This window comes from Xyrauchen texanus, chromosome 21, assembly GCF_025860055.1.
Source record: "Xyrauchen texanus isolate HMW12.3.18 chromosome 21, RBS_HiC_50CHRs, whole genome shotgun sequence".
NCBI classification, from domain to species: Eukaryota; Metazoa; Chordata; class Actinopteri; order Cypriniformes; family Catostomidae; genus Xyrauchen; species Xyrauchen texanus.
Window position 1 is genome coordinate 23,637,243 of NC_068296.1, and position 20,282 is coordinate 23,657,524.

The 20,282-nt window shown below is 39.1% G+C and overlaps 1 protein-coding gene across 2 annotated transcripts; it reads left to right on the forward strand.

Moving 5' to 3' along the window:
- Nucleotides 1–1,336: 1,336 nt before the first annotated feature.
- On the forward strand, nt 1,337–17,128 carry LOC127661606 (alanine--tRNA ligase, cytoplasmic-like). 2 transcript variants are annotated; one of them, XM_052152374.1, is made up of 22 exons: nt 1,338–1,397; nt 1,933–2,004; nt 2,998–3,165; nt 3,255–3,443; nt 3,646–3,791; nt 6,054–6,245; nt 6,383–6,527; nt 6,603–6,748; nt 6,847–6,955; nt 7,146–7,296; nt 8,047–8,171; nt 10,112–10,256; nt 10,361–10,539; nt 10,632–10,745; nt 11,448–11,654; nt 11,926–12,110; nt 14,815–14,923; nt 15,012–15,125; nt 15,226–15,345; nt 15,453–15,539; nt 16,043–16,156; nt 16,330–17,128. In XM_052152374.1, the coding sequence occupies exons 2-22, from the start codon at nt 1,954–1,956 to the stop codon at nt 16,507–16,509; spliced, it is 2,976 nt and encodes a 991-aa protein (XP_052008334.1). In that variant the 5' UTR covers nt 1,338–1,397; nt 1,933–1,953; the 3' UTR covers nt 16,510–17,128. The 2 variants fall into 2 exon arrangements, with proteins under 2 accessions (XP_052008335.1, XP_052008334.1); XM_052152375.1 differs by lacking the exon at nt 1,933–2,004 and having other exon boundaries at nt 1,337–1,397.
- The last annotated feature ends 3,154 nt before the right edge of the window (nt 17,129–20,282 follow it).

Consider the following 20,282-nt stretch of genomic DNA (forward strand, 5'->3'; position numbering starts at 1 on the left):
GTGGAGAGAGACAAAGAGTGGTGTAACATGTGCTCTCTTAGGTTCATTAAAGACCAGACGTGCTGCTGCATTCTGGATCATTTGGAGAGGTCTAATAGCACATGCAGGAAGGCCTGCAATGAGAGCGTTACAGTAGTCCAGTCTAGTTATGACAAGGGACTGAACGAGCAGTTGTGTGGCATGTACAGAGAGGAAGGGTCTTATCTTCCTGATATTGTAGAGTGTAAATCTACATGATCTTGCAGTCTTTGAAATGTGGTCTGTGAAATTTTGCTTGTTATCGATGGTTACCCCTAGATTTCTGACCGTTTTGGAAGGTGAAACTGTAGTTGGACCCAGCTGCACAGTGATGTTGTGTTCAACAGCAGGGTTGGCTGGAAAGAAAAGGAGTTCGGTCTTGGCTGGGTTGAGTTGAAGGTGGTGTTCCTTCATCCAGGCTGAGATGTCTGCCAGACAGGCAGCGATTCGAGTGGTCACTGTGGTGTCGTTGGGCTGGAAAGACAAGTAGAGTTGCATGTCATCAGCGTAGCAGTGGTAAGAGAAACCATGTGACTGGATGATGGGTCCCAGTGATGTTGTGTATGGAGAAGAGAAGTGGCCCAAGCACTGATCCCTGAGGTACCCCAGTAAGTAACTAGTGTGGCTTGGATACCTCCCCTCTCCAGGCTACCTCAAAGGACCTTTCTGAGAGATAAGAGTTGAACCAGTCAAGCACAGTTCCAGTGATGCCCAGTTTAGAGAGGGTGGAGAGTAGGATCTGATGGTTGACTGTGTCAAAGGCAGCAGAAAGGTCCAGCAGAATCAGAACGGATGATCTGGATTCAGCTTTTGCCTGTCTCAGCGACTCAGTGACATCTAGGCACTTTTCTGCATCTGTAAACTATATGACAAATATAGGCATATAACACATCTAGGCACTTTTCTGAGTAATTCCCTCTTGACATAAAAATTATGGCACAATAAATTACTTTTCTCACTACTGTCACCCACAGGACAAACTGTGCATTGCACCCAAAATTGTTTGGTGTGATAGGATTCCAAATTTAGGGGGCCCAGAGGCGGGTGGAAGCCTATTGACATTGGCATTATTGAGATGAGAGATGTTAAATGTTCTTGAGATGTTAAAATAAAGATGAATATATATAACGTAAATATGACTCAACTGTTTCTTTATCATTGCATCATACAATTCCGCTTACTGCCCACACTGGCAAATCCAGTCGCGTCTTTGGATTGATCGACAGCATGCTAAACCAATAGAATATACGCAAACTGAAAGCTCGCCTTTCCTCAACCAATCATTTATGTTATGGGAGGGACTTAAAAACTCCTTTTGGTTTCAACCGGCGTGGGGAGTAGTGTGACTGGTTGCTAAAACGGTTTAAAGAATATTATTCGTAAGTATTACTTTCGTTGTACTTGTTTCGTCAAGCAGTATTTCATCATGTAATATTATGTCTTTAACACGAGACGGTGTGAATGAAATTATGCTAGGTTAAGTGAATGACTGAATTGTCAGCTTAGACTTGTCTCCAGCCATGTCTCATGATTAGGGAAACAGACAATTGTAACAATAAATCTGAAAGACTCTCTAAAGACACCGCACTTTATAAGTTACCTATACATAAAAACTGCATTACATATATAGTAAACTTTTCTGATAATATAAATCAGGAAGGAGATGTTGATGTGCACTAGCATGGGATCTGACCTATGACAGGTCATTGCAGTGCAGTATAAAGCATGCTAGCATGCTTTAGTTTTTGCATTTATGTTATTATCTTTTAATATACCTTTCATTTGTTTCACTTCTTATGTCTAGTATTGTTTAGTATGCATGAAATCTGAGATCTGCTTCTGTAATTCTTCAGGGAATGTAATCTTGTTGTTTTAGTATGAATAACTTCTCTAAATCCTCTGAACCTCTTCTAGGAGCATAGAGTTACATTATCTATGGCTCTTCATCTCACTTTCTTCTGTGCCAAAGCTTTCTTCTTTTGTCAGGTGAACATCTCCGTGTGCAGGTCTTGGTTTTGCTTGTGTGACAGCATCATGGCCTTTGCTGTTGAAGGTCTGATTCTGATGATTCTTCACAAGAGTTTTTCATAGAGAACTGCCATTTGACATTGTTAAATAGCATTTTTGCTGCAGATACTTGCATCATATTGCAAAATACAAATTATTAAATATTGAAAGTCCAGCTATATTTCAAATCAAATATGTGTCCATTTGGTCTCTGTAATTTTATTAAAAAGGTTTGGTACACTGGATAGTACTGGTTCTCAGACCAGTGTGCTATGTGTTTGCAATTTAGTCCGCTGTTCCATAATGGATAGGTTTCTGGCATGCATGATTGGTTGAGAAGCTATGAGTTGTGGTGTTATTTGGAAAATGCCTTGATCTTTCGGGACAGTATGGGAGTGGTGCTGCAGTTAATGCAGGGATTTCAGCTGATTGTTGTTAAACACACTGTTGAGGACTAACTCCATCTACTGAAATGTTTCCTGCATTATTCCAGCATCAGAGCATGTGTCAAATAGTCTAATTTGTGGACAGAATGTTTTATTGATAATTTTGTTCTGGAGATATTTTGTGTGGTTTGCTGTTTTGGTAGTGTTAATAATTTAAGTGTTTTTTTTTTGGGGCGTATTCACAATAATGTTTGTGGTCACTTTTATTCCCATAAAGAAGTACGATAATCGTGTTATACCAGCATGTTTTTTTCTGCATTTAGTTGTTGACACTTTGGTGCTTCTTTGGTGGGTTTGCAAGCTTTGCTTCATCATTTAACAGGATTCATCACTTGCAGTTTCCGTGATCATGAGGTGTGTTTGCACTTGGTGTTCTTACAGGCCACAGGTGGCCATAAGAGATTATATTAATTGTTGTCCGTTAACCGCATTACAAAACACCTACATGTTTTCTCCACCCTGTGTTTTGACAAAATCGTTTTCTTGACGTGTGTGTGTGTGTTTCCATGTTTCCGTGTTTCTGTAGCCTCCTGAAAAAAATACAACCAGCATGGACACTTCACTGACTGGTGCACAGATCCGTGAGAAGTTCATCGACTTCTTCCGCCGTCATGAGCACAATTACGTCCATTCCTCGTCCACGATTCCTCTGGATGACCCCACTCTGCTGTTTGCCAATGCTGGCATGAACCAGGTAAAGATATCTGAGTCTAGTTAAAAATTAGGTGTTACATAAGAACATAAAGGATAGGACACTTGATTAAATCTCCACCTTCTCTATAGTTCAAGCCTATCTTCTTGAACACCATCGACCCGTCTCACCCTATGGCCAGACTTCGACGTGCTGCAAATACACAGAAGTGCATTCGTGCAGGTGGCAAACATAATGACCTGGATGATGTGGGCAAAGATGTGTACCATCACACTTTCTTCGAGATGTTGGGCTCTTGGTCCTTTGGAGACTATTTCAAAGTAAGAGAGTAGAGTGTTTTAGCATTAGGTATACATTATAATATCGTAGCCTGTTTCTTTTCCTTGTACTGATGCCCGTTTTTTTTATGGTTGTGATGTTTTCTATTTATGTGCTGCTAAAATTATAATTGAAACAGCTAAATATGGCCTTTTTCCCCCTGTGTACCATAATTTCATTCTCCCTTGCTCTCTCCGTTTCTAGCATCTGGCCTGCAAGATGGCACTGGTATTGCTGACACAGGAGTTTGGAATTCCTATTGAACGCCTCTACGTCACATACTTTGGTGGTCATGATGACGCAGGCCTAGAGCCTGACCTGGAATGTAAGCAGATCTGGCTGGACTTGGGGTGAGTACAAAATCTGTTAACCACTTAAAGGGTTAGTTCACCCAAAAATGAAAATTCTCTCATAATTTACTCACCCTCTTGCCATCCCAGATGTGTATGAATTTCTCTCTTTTGCTGAACACAAACAAAGATTTTTAGAAGAAAATCTGAGCTCTGTGGTCCATGCAATGCATGAGAATAGTCGACAGAACTTTGAAGGTCCAAAAAGGACGTTAAGGGAGCATAAACGTTATCCATACAACTCCAGGGGATAAATGCATATCTTCAGAAGCGATATGATACGGGTGAGAAACGGATCAAGATTTAAGTCCTTTTTTACTGTAAATTCTCTAAATTCCCAGTAGGTAGCGAAATGCTTGAATTTGCAAATATCCAAAAACAAAAAGTGAAAGAGAAAAAAAAACTAGGCTTAAATATTTATCTTTTTCTCACTCACACCTATCATATCGCTTCTGAAGATATTAATTTTACCACTGGAATCATATGGATTATTTTATGCTACCTTTTATATGCTTTTAAGAACTTAAAAGATCTGGTCACCATTCACTTGCATTTTAAGGACCTATATGATGAGAGAATATTCATTTGTGGGTGAGCCATCCCTTTAAAGTCCCTCTACAGTCACTGGTTTAACCCATAAAAACTAATATTTGTTGATAAAAATTACTTATTTAATGAAAATAATTTTCATTCCATGAAAATAATCCCTTCATGCCTTAAAATGGCTTAGATATAACTCTACACCTTTGCCTTATTTAGTATGCACAGATCTATGAATATGCAGATTAGTCCCTGCCTCCATCTCCACTCACGCCTGCATCACTCCCCTGCAGCTCGAGCTACCTGCTAACCTTTAACTCTTATCAATGTAAAAGTACAAAATGCTACACAATGGCAAGTGGAAAAATTGGAGTAATTCAGCCATAAATGTTTGAACCGGAAACTGATTCTGAAGAAGAAGAGCAAATTGTACAGGGTCACCTACTGGTCGATGTATCACAATGGTAATGTATTTTATGTATCACTCTCTACAATGTTAGAAATATAAGTTACCGGTATGTAATGGTAATAGATAAAATTATCCTTTGGCTTGACTATGTTATCAAACCGCTAATAATGTGTTGCTAATGATAGACAAACCTTGTTCCAATTTGCCACCTCTGACAAGTTGGCTACCTTGTGAAGATAAACATCCAGAATTGCTGTTAGGAAGAAACGCCTTGAACAGCATAGAAAGGCATATAGTTCATCATTACTAACATTGTAATATACAATATGTATATGTTTTGAGTAACGTTTGCCGTAACTTTCTTCGTCAACATACCCAAGCCATATAACATTTCCTGTCAGCATTTGACATGAATCATCATGTAACTTGGCATGCTAACTTTGGCTAACTTTATCTAGTACACTGGAGATTTGTCGGATAAAACGCAAGAAAACGGATAAAACACAAGAAAAATACATTTACCGATTGACCAACATGTTGGCTCATATTCGCTATGTCCCCAGGATAAATTGATGGAACCATGTTTGGCTTCAATATAAGTTTAGTGGAAAAACCCATCTGTTTTTTGGTAACATTTTCAAAACAGTTCTCTGGAAAATACGTTTTTTACAAATTTACGGCACTAAATTATCTCGGATTTTCAGATCCTTTGGTAAAACACGAAGGCTCACCATTTATCCTTACTCAACTTTGCATGATAAAACGGAACATGTCTTGCTAAATACCGATACATAGCAACACCTGGCTTCTCCTGTTACCACTTGTTTTGCCGCAGCATATGCTATTGATATGGAAAGCTCCACTCCGCAAGTTGACTGGATTGGTTCCTTAGTTTCGTGACATATAAAACCCTGGCTGTCCGTGAATCCGTGTTTTTGAGACTTGTCTTGGCGAAAATGCTCAGCCAATTTCAGCTGACTGCTAATTTCATCATGGTATGTCTTCTACCATATAAAAAAACACCATATGGACATGTAAACAAGGTTAAAAACTTGATTTGCACTGGAGGGGGTCTTTAATACTCACCCTCATGTAATTGGGAACCCGTATAGTTTTCTTTCTTCCATGGAACACAAAGGGTGATGTTAGACACAATGTTAGCCTCAGTGACTCACCATTCACTTTCATTATATGGGAAAAAAGATGCAATGAAAGTGAATAGAGAGACCAAGGCTAATGCTCCTTTAATATAATCAATTTAGACATGAATTTTGATGAGATTTATAAATGTTTATTGATTGTCTGTGTCTCAGGATGGAGGAGAGTCGTATCCTGCCAGGCAGTATGAAGGATAATTTCTGGGAGATGGGGGACACAGGTCCATGTGGACCCTGCAGTGAGATCCACTTTGACCGTATTGGAGGCAGAGATGCTGCCCACCTTGTCAACATGGATGACCCAAATGTGCTTGAAATCTGGAACCTGGTGTTCATCCAGTTTAACAGGTACGTTACAGCTCATTTATTCAATGCACTGCTAACTCTAATTAAAATCAAATTAACTATTATAACACTGATTACCACATATAATTCTTTGCATGCACATACTTCTTAAATGTGTGTGGCTTGACCTCTGTACACAGGGAGTCAGAGACTTTACTAAAGCCTTTGCCCAAGAAGAGCATTGACACAGGAATGGGACTGGAGCGTCTGGTCTCTGTACTGCAAAACAAGATGTCCAACTATGACACTGACCTTTTCATCCCTTATTTCGAGGCCATTCAGAAGGTATGGGCTGAATATTAGAAAAGCATATAGAAATGTATTGCCATTTAGACTTTAAGAATATTCTTTCTTGCTTAGGGCACAGGTGCCAGGCCATACACAGGAAAGGTTGGTGCTGAAGACACAGATGGTATTGACATGGCATACCGTGTCCTGGCTGATCACGCCCGCACTATTACTATTGCCTTGTCTGATGGCGGCAGACCTGACAACACGGGCAGGGGGTGAGATTATGTTATGGTTTACTTTATCCACATAGTGTGTGGCTGTCTTTTGATACACATTAATATATGTGTATGTGACCCTGTTTCTATGTGTGCAGCTATGTGCTGAGGAGGATTCTGCGTCGTGCAGTGCGATACTCTCATGAGAAGCTGGGTGCACAGAGGGGCTTCTTTGCCTCCCTAGTGGATGTTGTTGTTGAATCACTGGTAATGCCTCTACCTCTCAGACATGCTAATTTTTTTCTCCCCACTCTATGCACATTAAGAGTCCTCCCTTTGGCCCGCACTGCACCATTGAAATACACTTTCATTAGATAAACTTTTCATCATATAGAGCAGCGTGTTGTGTTCATACTCCATTTCTCTAATGGTCTTTTAACGGTTTAACTCTCTATAGGGTGATGCCTTCCCTGAATTGAAGAAAGACCCTGATATGGTGAAGGACATCATTAATGAGGAAGAAGTACAGTTCCTCAAAACACTTAGCAGGGGACGCCGCATTTTGGACCGCAAGATCCAGAGTCTAGGAGACAGCAAGACCATTCCAGGTCCAAGCACATACTACCACAAAGACCCATGACTACTTCATAGATGAGCTGATTTTATGGTTTACATTAGGGATGCTCTGATCAATCAGCCGCCGATCAGTATCAGCCGATATTCATGTCCTATGACTCAGCAGTTAAGAACGATGCAGTGGGAGAGGTATGGCGGATATGAAAATTTTGTGTACTGTTAATGTGGCGTTTCATACGCAACACGGCAAATGGCAAATAGCGCACGCAAGCTGTGAAACGGTCCTTACTAACGTTCATGTTGGCAGCTTCTAAGTCTTCGCCAGGCATAGGCATGAAATAATGACAATGAATCAATAACCAAAAATGTCACATTGTTTAATTGCACCTATGAGTTATCATTTTGTCTTCAATTTATAGGGTTATCTATCTTAATATAGAGAATATTTTGGCTGCTTATACTTTTTTTTTAAAGTGTTATTTAAAAAATAAAGAAATACATTTAATAAGCCTTTTAAATATAAAAAAAAAATGTAATAATTGTCAGCAAAAACTAGGCAATGTGATATTACTGGGGAGAAGAAAATGTAATTAATAGTGTCAGTGTATAGACCACTTAATATATAGCCAGTTATGACAGAGATCTTGATAAAAGGTGAAATGATTGGGATTGATATCGACCGATCAGGTGATAAGAAGAACGGTGATTGGTATCAGCTGTAAAAATCCTGATTTTAGCATCTCTAGTATACATTTAATATAAATATTAAAATTGTTGTTTAGGTGACACAGCCTGGTTGCTTTATGACACCTATGGTTTTCCTCTGGACCTCACTGCCCTGATCGCTGAGGAGAGAGGGATGGGAGTAGACATACTGGCCTTTGAGGAGGAGAAGAAAGCTGCTCAGGTTTGAATAAATTAATTCATTTATAGGATCCATTTAGACCTTGCTTTAACGTGCGTTTTATATTTTCAGATAGTACCTGAATCTGATCCAATCAAAGTTAACTGCGCAAAATGTAAAACACTACTTGCATATTACATTAGAGCTTGTGGTAACTGTCTTATAGTGATTTTTAAAAACACTAATGGTGGATAATTCTTATTCTTGCTATCACTTAAACAGTCAGGGTTTTTCCTTCATGTAACAGAGAGACATGATATTCCAAGTGTATTCCAATGGAAGGATTCATGGGATATTGTTCATGTAATAATATTGCAAGACGGCAGTGTCTGTTTTGTTCTTGACATTGTAATGGCTGAATTAACAGTAAAAGACAAGAACCCGCAACACAGCGCTTTAAACGGTCATGACATGAGGAATAACATTTTCCCTGATCATTTGACATATAAGAGGTCATCGTACTATAAAACGTACTGTAAGTTTCAGAACTGAAAACTTCCTCAATTTAAAAAGAGCATTTATTTAAACCAAGCTGCAAAAATGGCTCATTTGGAATCTGTGGAACTTGTGACGTCATGAGGACCAAATACATCTGCATATGACTGCCTCTTCAGCAAGACATCAACCTATTTTTTGTCATTGCACCCTTGGCCCCGCCCAGGTGAAGAACAGAGAGATGGGCCTGTCATAGGAGAGTCAGCCAAAGTGAACTTGCACAGGACACCTTTGTGTGCCTATCTGGATTTAAATGTTTTTGTACATAAACGTGCCTGGCTTTTGCACTTAACATACATCTCGCGCCACTTTTAAAAGACGCAATGTCAAGTTATAAGTCTAAAATGGCAACTGTGTTCCATTCAGCTGTGCTGTCATGCGGTTATGAAAGTGTCCTGGACCGTTTTTTGCACTCATCTGTGCTATTTTTAATTGTTGGTCTTTTGTAAATATTCACTTGTTGGATGTCTTTTATAATTTTTAACATTTCTGGCAATGTACGCCACGTTTTAAGAGTGGTAAAAGCGCAACTTTTAAAAATGCATCTCATTCTGCTGCTGCCACTGACTGGGCGAAACGCATGCAGTCCTGTGTGTAAACAAACAAGGAAGATTTGAGATGTTTGGACCAGAATCTATGCTTTGGTCTGTTGAACATCATGAATTGTATTACAGTCACAATATGATTCAAACTTTGCAAAGGATCTGTTATTGAAGGATGGGGCCGTTAATATACTATTGGACTGCAAATTCATAATTGCATAATTTTATTCACGAATATTCAATTTTTTGGTGCTGCTTGAGTGAACAGTTTAATATATTCAGATGAAATATGTTGGGTGTACTTTATGCATTTACCCTGAAATGTAGTTTGAAGTTTGTTCATTTTCTTTGGATTTTATTTCAAATGCTGCTGTATTGGATGGGGCTGCATGATGTTAGCAAATCACAGCATTGGCCGTTTATTGGGCTAGTCTTAAAGGGCCAGACAGCTTAAAACAAATTGTTTCAGACAGAGGGCCAGAGACTGTGTGAAAAATGATGATGTATAACTAATAGGACTAATATGATTTTGTGAAAAGAAAACTAAACTAAAATTATTAGTGGACTTCAGGGAAGATAATAAAAAACGGATTGACTGCAGCGTAACCTCATCACATAATTAATACTTACGTAGTTGTATCCAGATGAAAACCCATGCTCATTTACATCTTTGAATGTAGTCAGAATCCGTTCCAGACCACCTCTGAATGTGGTTCTTGAAAGTTCTTGAGATGGTATGAAATAAATGAATTTATGATTAGATTTTAATGTTAGTTTTAATGTTGCATGTTCCATGATTAATCGTGATTAAACAGAAAATGTGCAGTTAATTAGTTGACATTTTGAACTGATTCACATCCCTAATATAAACAGGTTTAATTAAAGTTTCTCCATCTGTGCACACAGTTGAAGTCTCAGGGCAAAGGCTCTGGGGACGAGGACCACATCATGCTGGACATTTATGCCATTGAGGAGCTGAGGAACAAGGGCGTCCCTGCCACTGATGATGGCCCCAAGTACCACTACACTTCAGATGATAAGGGGAACTATGGTAAACGTCATACCAATGCTATTCTTGTTGATAATCACAATTCAGTATTTGTGCATGTTCTGTAGGTTTTGTGCCTTTATGACTGGTATGTCCTTCTCATACAGAGTTTGAACATGTGGTGGGCACAGTGTTGGCACTGAGGAGGGAGCGTGCATTTGTTGATGAGGTAACCACAGGTCAAGAATGCGGAGTGCTGCTTGATCAGACCTCTTTCTACGCCGAGCAGGGTGGACAGAGCTTTGATGAAGGCTACCTGCTCCGAGACAACGACTCTGCTGATGATGTAAGAAATTGTTTTTAAAACAGTTTTGCAAAGGAGTTGAACTGTCCAGAGGGGTTTAATTTTGCTTGTCACGTTTGGTTGTGTTCTTTTAGAGAATGGAGTTCACAGTGAAGAATACTCAGGTGCGGGGTGGATATGTGCTGCATATTGGTACAGTGTACGGTACACTGAAGGTTGGAGACCGCCTAACATTTCATGTTGATGAGGTAAAAACAACTTTTGTCACTGATTTTATTTCATACTTTTTGTAATTTCTTTGCTGTGTTGTGAGAATCTTCTTTGCTGTGTCGTGAGAATCATCTTACACTTTTCTAACCAGGTGCATCTAGTGATTTGTCTGACCTCACAGGGGAAATGCTGCTGCGAAAAGACAAAATCGCAGCAAATTAGACCATAACTGATGTTTAAAAGGATAGTTTACCCCAAAATGAAAATTCTGTCATCATTTACTCACCTTTGTGTTGTTCCAAACCCGAATTACATTATTTCTCTATTGGAATACAAAACGAGATGTTAGGCAGAATGACAGCTTTAGTCACATTCACAAGTGAATGGTGACTAACGCTGTCATTCTGCTTAATATCTCCTTTTGTGTTCCACGGAAGAAATAGTCGTACAAGTTTAGTTACACAAGGGTGGATAATTAATGACAGAAGTTTCATTTTGGGTAAACTGTCCCTTTAACAGCTATGTGGAGTTGGAATTTGGACCAATGAGGTTTTACTACTACATTTAAAGACTGGGAAATAGTTTTTTCGAGCCTGGTTAGGACCTAGTGTTAGAATTAATGTTTAAAGGTAAAGATCCAAGATACACAAAATACAACCTAATTACACTCTCTGTATCTCTCTCTTTCTCTCTCTCTCTCTCTCTCTCTCTCTCTCTCTCTCTCTCTCTCTCTCTCTCAGGCTCGTCGTAGGCCCATCATGAGTAACCATACCTCCACACACATCCTTAACTTTGCCTTGCGTTCAGTGCTGGGTGAGGCAGACCAGCGGGGCTCACTGGTTGCTCCTGACCGTCTGCGGTTTGACTTCACAGCTAAAGGAGCTATGAGCACAGATGAAGTGCGGCGCACAGAGGAGATCGCCGGCACTATGATTCGTGATGCCAAGGTCAGACCATTCAGCAGCCTCAAACTACCAAGGCAGTCACTTTTCAATCAAATGCTATGCATTCATATTTCTTTAAAGGCAGTCTTTCTCCACATGTATTCACTCTGCAGATATTATGAAAACAGAACTTTGCATTTTTGCTCTAGTCAACCTTTTGTTATTTTTATTGAATGCAGTATCAAAGTTTTCTTGTCGCTAAGAGCAAGAGTACTCCGTATTCTTTTGTATCTTCTCAACTTACTGAGTTGCATCCGTGTATCTCTTCCTTTAGCCAGTTTATGCTCTGGATGCTCCCCTTGCTGCAGCTAAAGCCATCCAGGGTCTGCGGGCAGTGTTTGATGAGACGTACCCTGATCCTGTCAGAGTGGTGTCTATCGGCATACCTGTTGAGGAGCTGCTGGCTGACCCAAACAGCCCTGCAGGCTCCCTCACCTCCATCGAGTTCTGTGGTGGAACGTATGAACAGCAGGCTTTGATATACATTTCAAATGTGTCATAAGTAGGGCTGGGATGTGTGTGTGTGTGTGTGTGTGTGTGTGTGTGTGTGTGTGTGTGTGTGTGTGTGTGTGTGTGTGTGTGTGTGTGTGTGTGTGTGTGTGTGTGTGTGTATATATATATATATAATATACATGCATATGTGTATGTATATATAATATACATACATATGTGTATGTATATATACATACGTATGTGTATACACCTATAATGTGTATACGTGAGTGTGTATATATACATGCATGTGCGCGCTAAGAAATTTTGCTGCCAGCCAATGTCCATCCATCCATCTTCAACCACTTATCCGAAGTCGGGTCGCGGGGGCAGCTGCTCCAGCAGGGGCCCCCAAACTTCCCTATCCCGAGCCACATTAACCAGCTCTGACTGGGGGACCCTGAGGCGTTCCCAGGCCAGTGTGGAGATGTAATCTCTCCACCTAATCCTGGGTCTTCCCCGAGGCCTCCTCCCAGCTGGACGTGCCTGAATGCCCAAACCACCTCAACTGACTCCTTTCGATGCAAAGGAGCAGCGGCTCTACTCAGAGCTCCTCACAGATGACTGAGCTCCTCACCCTATCTCTAAGGGAGAAGCCCGCCACCCTTCTGAGGAAGCCCATTTTGGCCGCTTGTACTCGCGACCTAGTTCTTTCGGTCATGACCCAGCCTTCATGACCATAGGTGAGGGTAGGAACAAAAATTGACCAGTAGATCGAGAGCTTTGCCTTCCGACTCAGCTCTCTTTTCGTGACAACGGTGCGATAGAGCAAATGCAATACCGCCCCCGCTGGCCCGATTCTCCGGCCAACCTCCCGCTCCATTGTCCCCTCACTCGTGAACAAGACCCCGAGGTACTTTAACTCCTTCACTTGGGGCAATACCTCCTTCCCTGTCCAGGAATAAAGTTTACCGCACAAATTGGAATATAATCCGTCCATTTCATTTTGGTGTTTATTTTGCAATGTAAACATTATGGGCTATACATAATAATGCGATATAGGTTAATAATGACACAATAAAGTAAAATGAATGATAAACGTTTGTTCATTATAGCTGCTTTTCCTTAAAAAAAAAAAAATTATAATAATTGAATTGCCGTCTAATTTTAAAAAAGCCAACCATCTTTTTGTTTATATATAAATATTAAAATAACAAATTGTTAGGTTATGTCATCATTACTCACCATGGCTAATTTCCTTTGCTCTTTATTTTATAACTTTTCCTCCACTTTGGCAGCAAGACACTTTAGTGCACAAATCAATGTCAAATAGTGTTTCACTACAACTTGAGATTCACAAAACGCAAGGCTATTTTAATGTGATTCTGAAGTTAGAAGCTTCTCACTGTGGGTGCGCAAAACTGACATCGTGTTAATATTTTCACTGGGATATATATATATATATATATATACACACACACACTCACTGAGCACTTTATTAGGAACACTATGGTCCTAATAAAGTGTCCAACCTGGTCTTCTGCTGTTGTAGCCCATCGCCTCAGTGTGTTGTGCATTCTGAGATTCTATTCTGCTCACTACAATTGTACAGAGTGGTTATCTGAGTTACCGTAGCCTTTCTGTCAGCTCAAATCAGTCTGGCCATTCTCCATTGACCTCTCTCATCAACAAAGCGTTTCCAACTGCAGAACAGCTGCTCACTGGATGTTTTTTGTTATTGGCACCATTCTTAGTTAACTTTAGAGACTGTTGTGGGTGAAAATCCCAGGAGATCAGTAGTTACAGAAATACTCAAACCAACCGGTCTGGCACCAACAATCATGCCATAGTTGAAATCACTGAGATCACATTTCTTCCCCATTCTGATGGTTGATGTGAACATTAACTGAAGATCCTGACCTGTATCTGCATGATTTTATGCATTGCACTGCTGCCACACGATTGGTTGATTAGATAATCACATGAATAAGTAGGTGTACCTAATAAAGTGGTCGTTGAGTGTGTATTGTGACAATATATACTGTATATAGAATATTAAGACAGTGTCTTGATCTATGTATTCATTTTGAAATTACTTAAAATTTTGTTTTTTCTTCAAATCAGAGGAACCATTTCTACCAAACAGCTTTTGTAGCTATTAAGATTACAAAAAGTTAAGTAAAAAATAACAGCAATGTTTTTTGCACTTTTTTACAACATGAACACAAGAATAATATTTAATAATGTTGGTCTATATCCACCAATATAACATCAACTAGTAATGAACATTAATATATTTACAAATATTTTAAAGCATGTGAAAAACCACACCTCAATTTTCAGTAAAGATGCAAAAAAAAGTTGAATCAGTGTTTTTAATCTATTCCCTAAAACTTACAATTCAAAGAAACTGGTTTGAACTTTGCCCTGGTTCGCAAACTCTTTAGGCATTTTTGCTACTGAGGTTTAAATCAAAGATGCTATTTAAGCCTCTGTTTCAGCACTTTGCTTGAGTCATTAAAAAGATGTGGGCATGAAACAGGTCTTAAGGAATGACACAGACATTAAGACCAATTAAAAAGTGCATTAAATATCATTGCAACATTCATTATGTTGATTATTTCATAGCCCTACTTATAAGAAAGACATAAAACCCTTAAGTACAAATTGTGTGAACTCCTCTGTGTAACATAAACCTTAGATTGCTCTTTTTTTTTTTTTTTACCCATAGGCACCTGCAGAACTCGAGTCATGCTGCACCATTTGTGATTGTATCAGAGGAGGCCATCGCTAAAGGAATCAGGAGGATTGTGGCAGTCACCGGAGCTGAGGCTCAGAAGGTTGGAAGGGGCCGGGCTTACATTCAAACTTTGTCTTAGTAGTATGAGATTCCTGTTGTTATTGACAGAGGAATGTTTATGTTTTCAGGCACAGAGGAAAGCTGATTCCCTCAAGCTGGGCCTAGATGCCATGGCAGAGAAAGTGAAAGTTCAGACTGCCCCCAATAAAGACATTCAGAAGGAGATAGCTGATATGACAGAGGTAAGAAATAAGCTCCTGTGTGTTTGGAATGAAGACTGTATAAATTACTGCTTTCCACCATTTAATTGTACCAAATGTGTGTTTGTGTGTGTATATTCAGTCCCTAGGCACTGCAGTGATCTCTCAGTGGCAGAAGGATGAGATGAGGGAATCCCTGAAGGGTCTTAAGAAAGTCATGGATGACCTGGACCGTACCAGCAAGGCTGATGTACAGAAGAGGGTATGAGCTCTAGATATAATGAAAGAGCTATCTGTCAGGTTTCAATTACTCAGAGATTTTTGGAAGGTGAATGACTGACTGTAAACAACATCATGGTCTTTATTTAGGTCCTGGAGAAGACAAAGGAGATCATCGATAGCAACCCTAACCAACCTCTGATCATCATGGAGATGGAGAGTGGCGCATCTGCAAAGGTAACATTCCCACCTGTCCTTTCAAATTAGAATAGTTCAACTGAAAAAGAAACTTCAACTTAGTTAATGTGAAATCAAATTTTACAAGACTTGTTCCCTGTCTTATCAAAATGTATTATCTTTGCCTCTGAAACAACTTTCCTTTTCGGCTGACATCACCAAAGCTACTTGGCTATTGGTTAATGTTCATCGATAGCCAAATAGATTTCTGGCATTGCTTTAGGCTACTGTTGTAGAAAATGCAGCCTCTCTAAAATCTTACCAAGAATAATGGAGTAATTTAATGTTGGATATGCAACTGAATGTGAGCTTGCATTCAGGTCTGACTTCATTCTGGAAGAAAAAGCCCACTTTTCATGGTCCAATCAATTCCTGATGGAAAAAATCAGTCCGCCCAATTTTTGTATTTATTTATTTTTAATTTAATGTCCGGTTTCTCTCAAAAATACAGAATTAAAATTTGTATTGAATACCAATTAATGTTGGTTTAATGTCTCCTCTAGGCTTTAAACGAGTCTCTGAAGTTGCTCAAGACAAATTCTCCCCAGACTGCTGCTATGTTGTTTGCTGTGGACAACGATGCTGGCAAAATTATCTGCTTGTGCCAAGTACCCCAGGTAAGAAGAGAACCCTATCTTAAATGAGGGCTGATAGTTCTGTTAAAATATTTAACCAGCCCCTTCTTTAAAATGTAGCGCTGGTTATATATTAGTGACATACTTGCATAAGTAATCACCTAAAAATAGCTATAGCAGTATTTTTCATCACTTGCTATTTGTGTGTTTCCCAGGACGTTGCAAACCGTGGCCTGAAGGCCAGTGAATGGGTTCAGGAAGTTTGCCCTCTGCTGGACGGAAAAGGAGGTGGCAAAGACATGTCTGCCCAGGCCACGGGTAGAAACACACAATGCATACAGGAGGCTCTGCAGCTGGCCAATCAGTTTGCCAAACTTAAATTGGGTGAAAATTAAGGAAGGAGAGAGATGTAGGTGGGGTTTAATCTAGAGATGAGTGCTTTACCTGCTCCAGCATTGCCTGTTGAGTTTTCAAACTGGACATTCCAGGCTGGAAAATGTGAAATTTGTATAGAAATGTCTCATTTGTGTATTATGGAAAGGAAGGGAAATTATTGGCGCCCTCTCTCTGTTCAGTGGGGAATGCAACTGTGCAACACATGAGTGTAACTGATCCATCAAACCGTCCAGTCTCTCTGCAAGGCACGCAGGGGCTATGCATGCTCTTTGATTGGAATATTAAGTTTAGATCAACAAAGTTAAGTGTTGTGCTGCTAGCTACAAGCTCTCTCATGGCCATTGTTGTCTTTCTGAATATATTTTGAGGAAGAAAATCATTGTCATTTTCATCCTAGTAGAACTTTTTATCATAACGATTGCCATAATACTTTTAGCATTATGGAGATCTTTCTGTTAAACGAAAGGGAGGTTGTAATGTTTTAAGTAAACTAAAGGTTCAAACTAAATAAATGCGTACATTTTCACTAGTTCTTCTAGCTTGTTTTAGGGAAATCAGGCATCAATCACAGGTCACACGAAATGTATCACTGGTCAATGGTAATAATAAATCATAATGATTTATGCAAGGATGGCTTGCGTTCTTTGTGCATTGGAATGGTGTATATTTACACTTACTGCAGGCTGGGATGTTGCATTTGGGGATAAAATTAGTAACGGAATTGCATGTCAAACTGTTAATTCAGTTGCGCACAGTATCTTGTGCAAATGCATCTTCATTGATTCATCAAATCCAGTATGTTGGATTCTTTGTTGTATGCCACAACCTAGAGACTGTTCCAATGGTGATAGGTGACAGTGCCTTTACAGGCCTGGAAAGTCATGGTAAAAAATCGTACACATTTCAAATGAACTCTAGTGTTTTTGACTAGTTCTAAAATATTTTCAAAGGCTATTCATTGCAATTTGTAAATGCAATCTTAAAATTAATTAAAAAAATCAACTGGAAAATTCATAGCAATTACATGGTTGAAAGTTGAGGTTCCAGTAGTAAATACTCTTACAGGTGCTTAACCATGTGGACATCTTACATTTGAACTAGTCCACCATCCAGTTAACACTACTAGCAGGTCAAAATATCTAAAAGGAACATTTAAAGAGAAAAAAAAGTCAACATGAATTTAAAATCAATGTAATCACAACAAAGGACAAAACCATTTTAAACTGTATTTATTTCTTTTAGCATAAAGATTAAAACAGTCCATAATAACACAGAGACTGAGATTGGGAAAAGAAGAGAGCACTGACCAAATAGTCACTATATCAACACTAATGAGAAGTTAATGACAGCATACACAGTGGCACAGTGAGGATATGTAGAGTCTGTAATGAGAGTATACTGCTTTGTTCGGGGGTGCCTTCACATTAGGAACAGGATTCAAGATCAATTAACTTGATAGTGGAATTCTGTTCTAAAGGGAAATATCTTAATACCATTACCTCATTTTTTGTTTATTCTCAATTTTTTAGTTTGTGCCTTTCACTGCTCTTTCTTAGAAGAGAAAGGGTCATCGATTTTGAAGCCTTAAACTTGCATCACTCACTCAATAACAACTCTATCCTGAAGGAGAATCATGTGATCACAAAAAGCGATAGATACGCAGCATTTAAATGAATTGTTGACCCAAAAGAAACTTTCTCACCGTTTACTCACAGATATGTATGACTTTCTGTCTTCTGCTGAACCCAAAGATTTTTTGAAAATTAGCTCTGCTCTGTTCAGTCAATCTCCACATTCACTTTCACATTCTTTAGTTTTTTGCTATTTGCATTTTTCGTGCATATCATCACCAGCTGGACAGGGAGGAGAATTTATAGTGGAAAAAGGACTTTACTATTGATCTGTTTCTCACCCACGCCTATCATATCCCTTCTAAAGATATGGATTTAACCACTGGAATCATGGATTACTGTTATGTTGCCTTTTATATGCTCTTTGGAGCTTAAAAATTCTGGCCACCATTTACTTGCATTGAATGGACCTACAGAGCCAGAGATAGATTTTTCTAAAAATCTATATTTGTGTGCAGCAGAAGAAAGTCATGCGCATATGTGATGTATGAGGGTAGGTAAATGATGAGAGAATTAAACATTTTGGGTGAACTATCCCTTTTAAGTCTTTACTGGCTTGGAAGCTGTCATCCCAATATGGAAAAGATCAGATCATGCCATTTGACCACAGATCTTTACAAATGAAGAGAAAGTAGGTGGACATAATGTAGTTCTTTCAGAAAATGTCTGAGGACTTCCTAAATATCTTTCTGCAGTATGATGTTCTTGTGGGAAAAAAAACCTAGAAACAAAAGCCCTCCAAGCCAAATAATACTGAATTCTACTGAATACATTTGCAAGAATGGTACATTTGAGAACCTTCTAGTTCAAGACAGTCAAATGAACTTCAAGATGCAACTCATTTTAATTGATCCAAATTTTCCAAACACCACCTAAATTTCTAACAAAAGTAAGATTTGTTATGGGATAAAACTCTTTTGTGACAATCTGTACATTTCAAAATTCTACCTAGGAGAAGGCAGTCATCCTGTGCATCCGTGACATTAGTATTTCACTGTGAAACACGCAATAGTAATCCTTCAGAATAGGCTTAAATATAATAAAGCCACTGCAGGCTTAACTGCACAGTTCAGATTCATCCAACTAGTAACCATCAAAAAAACAATTACGTGTTATTGATAAAGTGTATAAAATCAAAACATTATTGGCTTCATCGTGTGCCACGGGTCTGGATTTTCTAAGGATTTCAGGGGACTTCAAAAGCAACCGCAAATGCAAGCAAGTAGCTCTAAAATCAGAAGCGGGGAAGATCTTCAGGTGAGAGAGCTTTTCCCTCCCTGATCCCAAAGGCACGACACTCAGCTTAGCACTAAATAGAACAGACATGAGGATGAGATGGTGGTGCCCAGGAGAAGCTCTGAATTATGTTCAGAGCATGTGTGGGTGGAGGACAGCTGGTTGTTGGACTATCTGTGCCCTATTTTAGGGTGAAGATTTGTTTGCGTGTCAATAAATGCTCTGTAAGTAGACTGAAGGGGAAAAGAAATGATAGCACGTGTTTATGCATGTTCTAATGAGGTTAGCTGTGCACTGGAAAGAGAATGTGTCCAGAAGCAAGGACAAGGCACGCAAGCATGTATGTGTACGGCACCTGAATAAAAACTTGAACTAGGATTTGGCGTTGTCACAGTTCTCTCTGCTTAACGCTTTGTTCCGTCTTCAACTTCTATAAATGTAGCAAACTATACTAGAAAAAACAAATTCTTGTGCTGAAATGTCAAAAGATTACCTTGATGTAAATGGCTAAAGAGCAGCAAAGGAGTATCTCGAGGTAAAATACTACAGGCTATACATGTATATCCAGGAATTTGACATGGCGATACATTACGTAGCAGGACAAGACACATAAGTTGCCCTAAATGTAATGCACTGGGCTTCACAGATGAAATCTATTACATTTCACACTGCAAAAAATGATTTTCTTGACAAGTATTTTTGTCTTGTATTCCTGTCAAATTATCTAAACTTTCTTAAAACACGATTTATTTACTTGTCAAGCAAAATGGGATAAGATATTAAGTCTTGTTTTAAGATAAATCTGACTAAATTTAGTGAACTTTAGACTCAAAACAAGAAAAAAAATCTGCCAATGTGGTAAGCAAAATAAACTTAATTTAAAAGGAAAACAAGTTTATTTTGCT

Bases quoted from the DNA above. Each gene is read 5' to 3' on its own strand.
- LOC127661606 (XM_052152374.1), top strand. From the start codon at position 1,954: ATGGCTCTTCATCTCACTTTCTTCTGTGCCAAAGCTTTCTTCTTTTGT. The intron at 6,246-6,382 runs GTACGTTACAGC...CTCTGTACACAG, and splicing joins GTGTTCATCCAGTTTAACAG to GGAGTCAGAGACTTTACTAA. The intron at 7,297-8,046 runs GTCCAAGCACAT...ATTGTTGTTTAG, and splicing joins AGACAGCAAGACCATTCCAG to GTGACACAGCCTGGTTGCTT.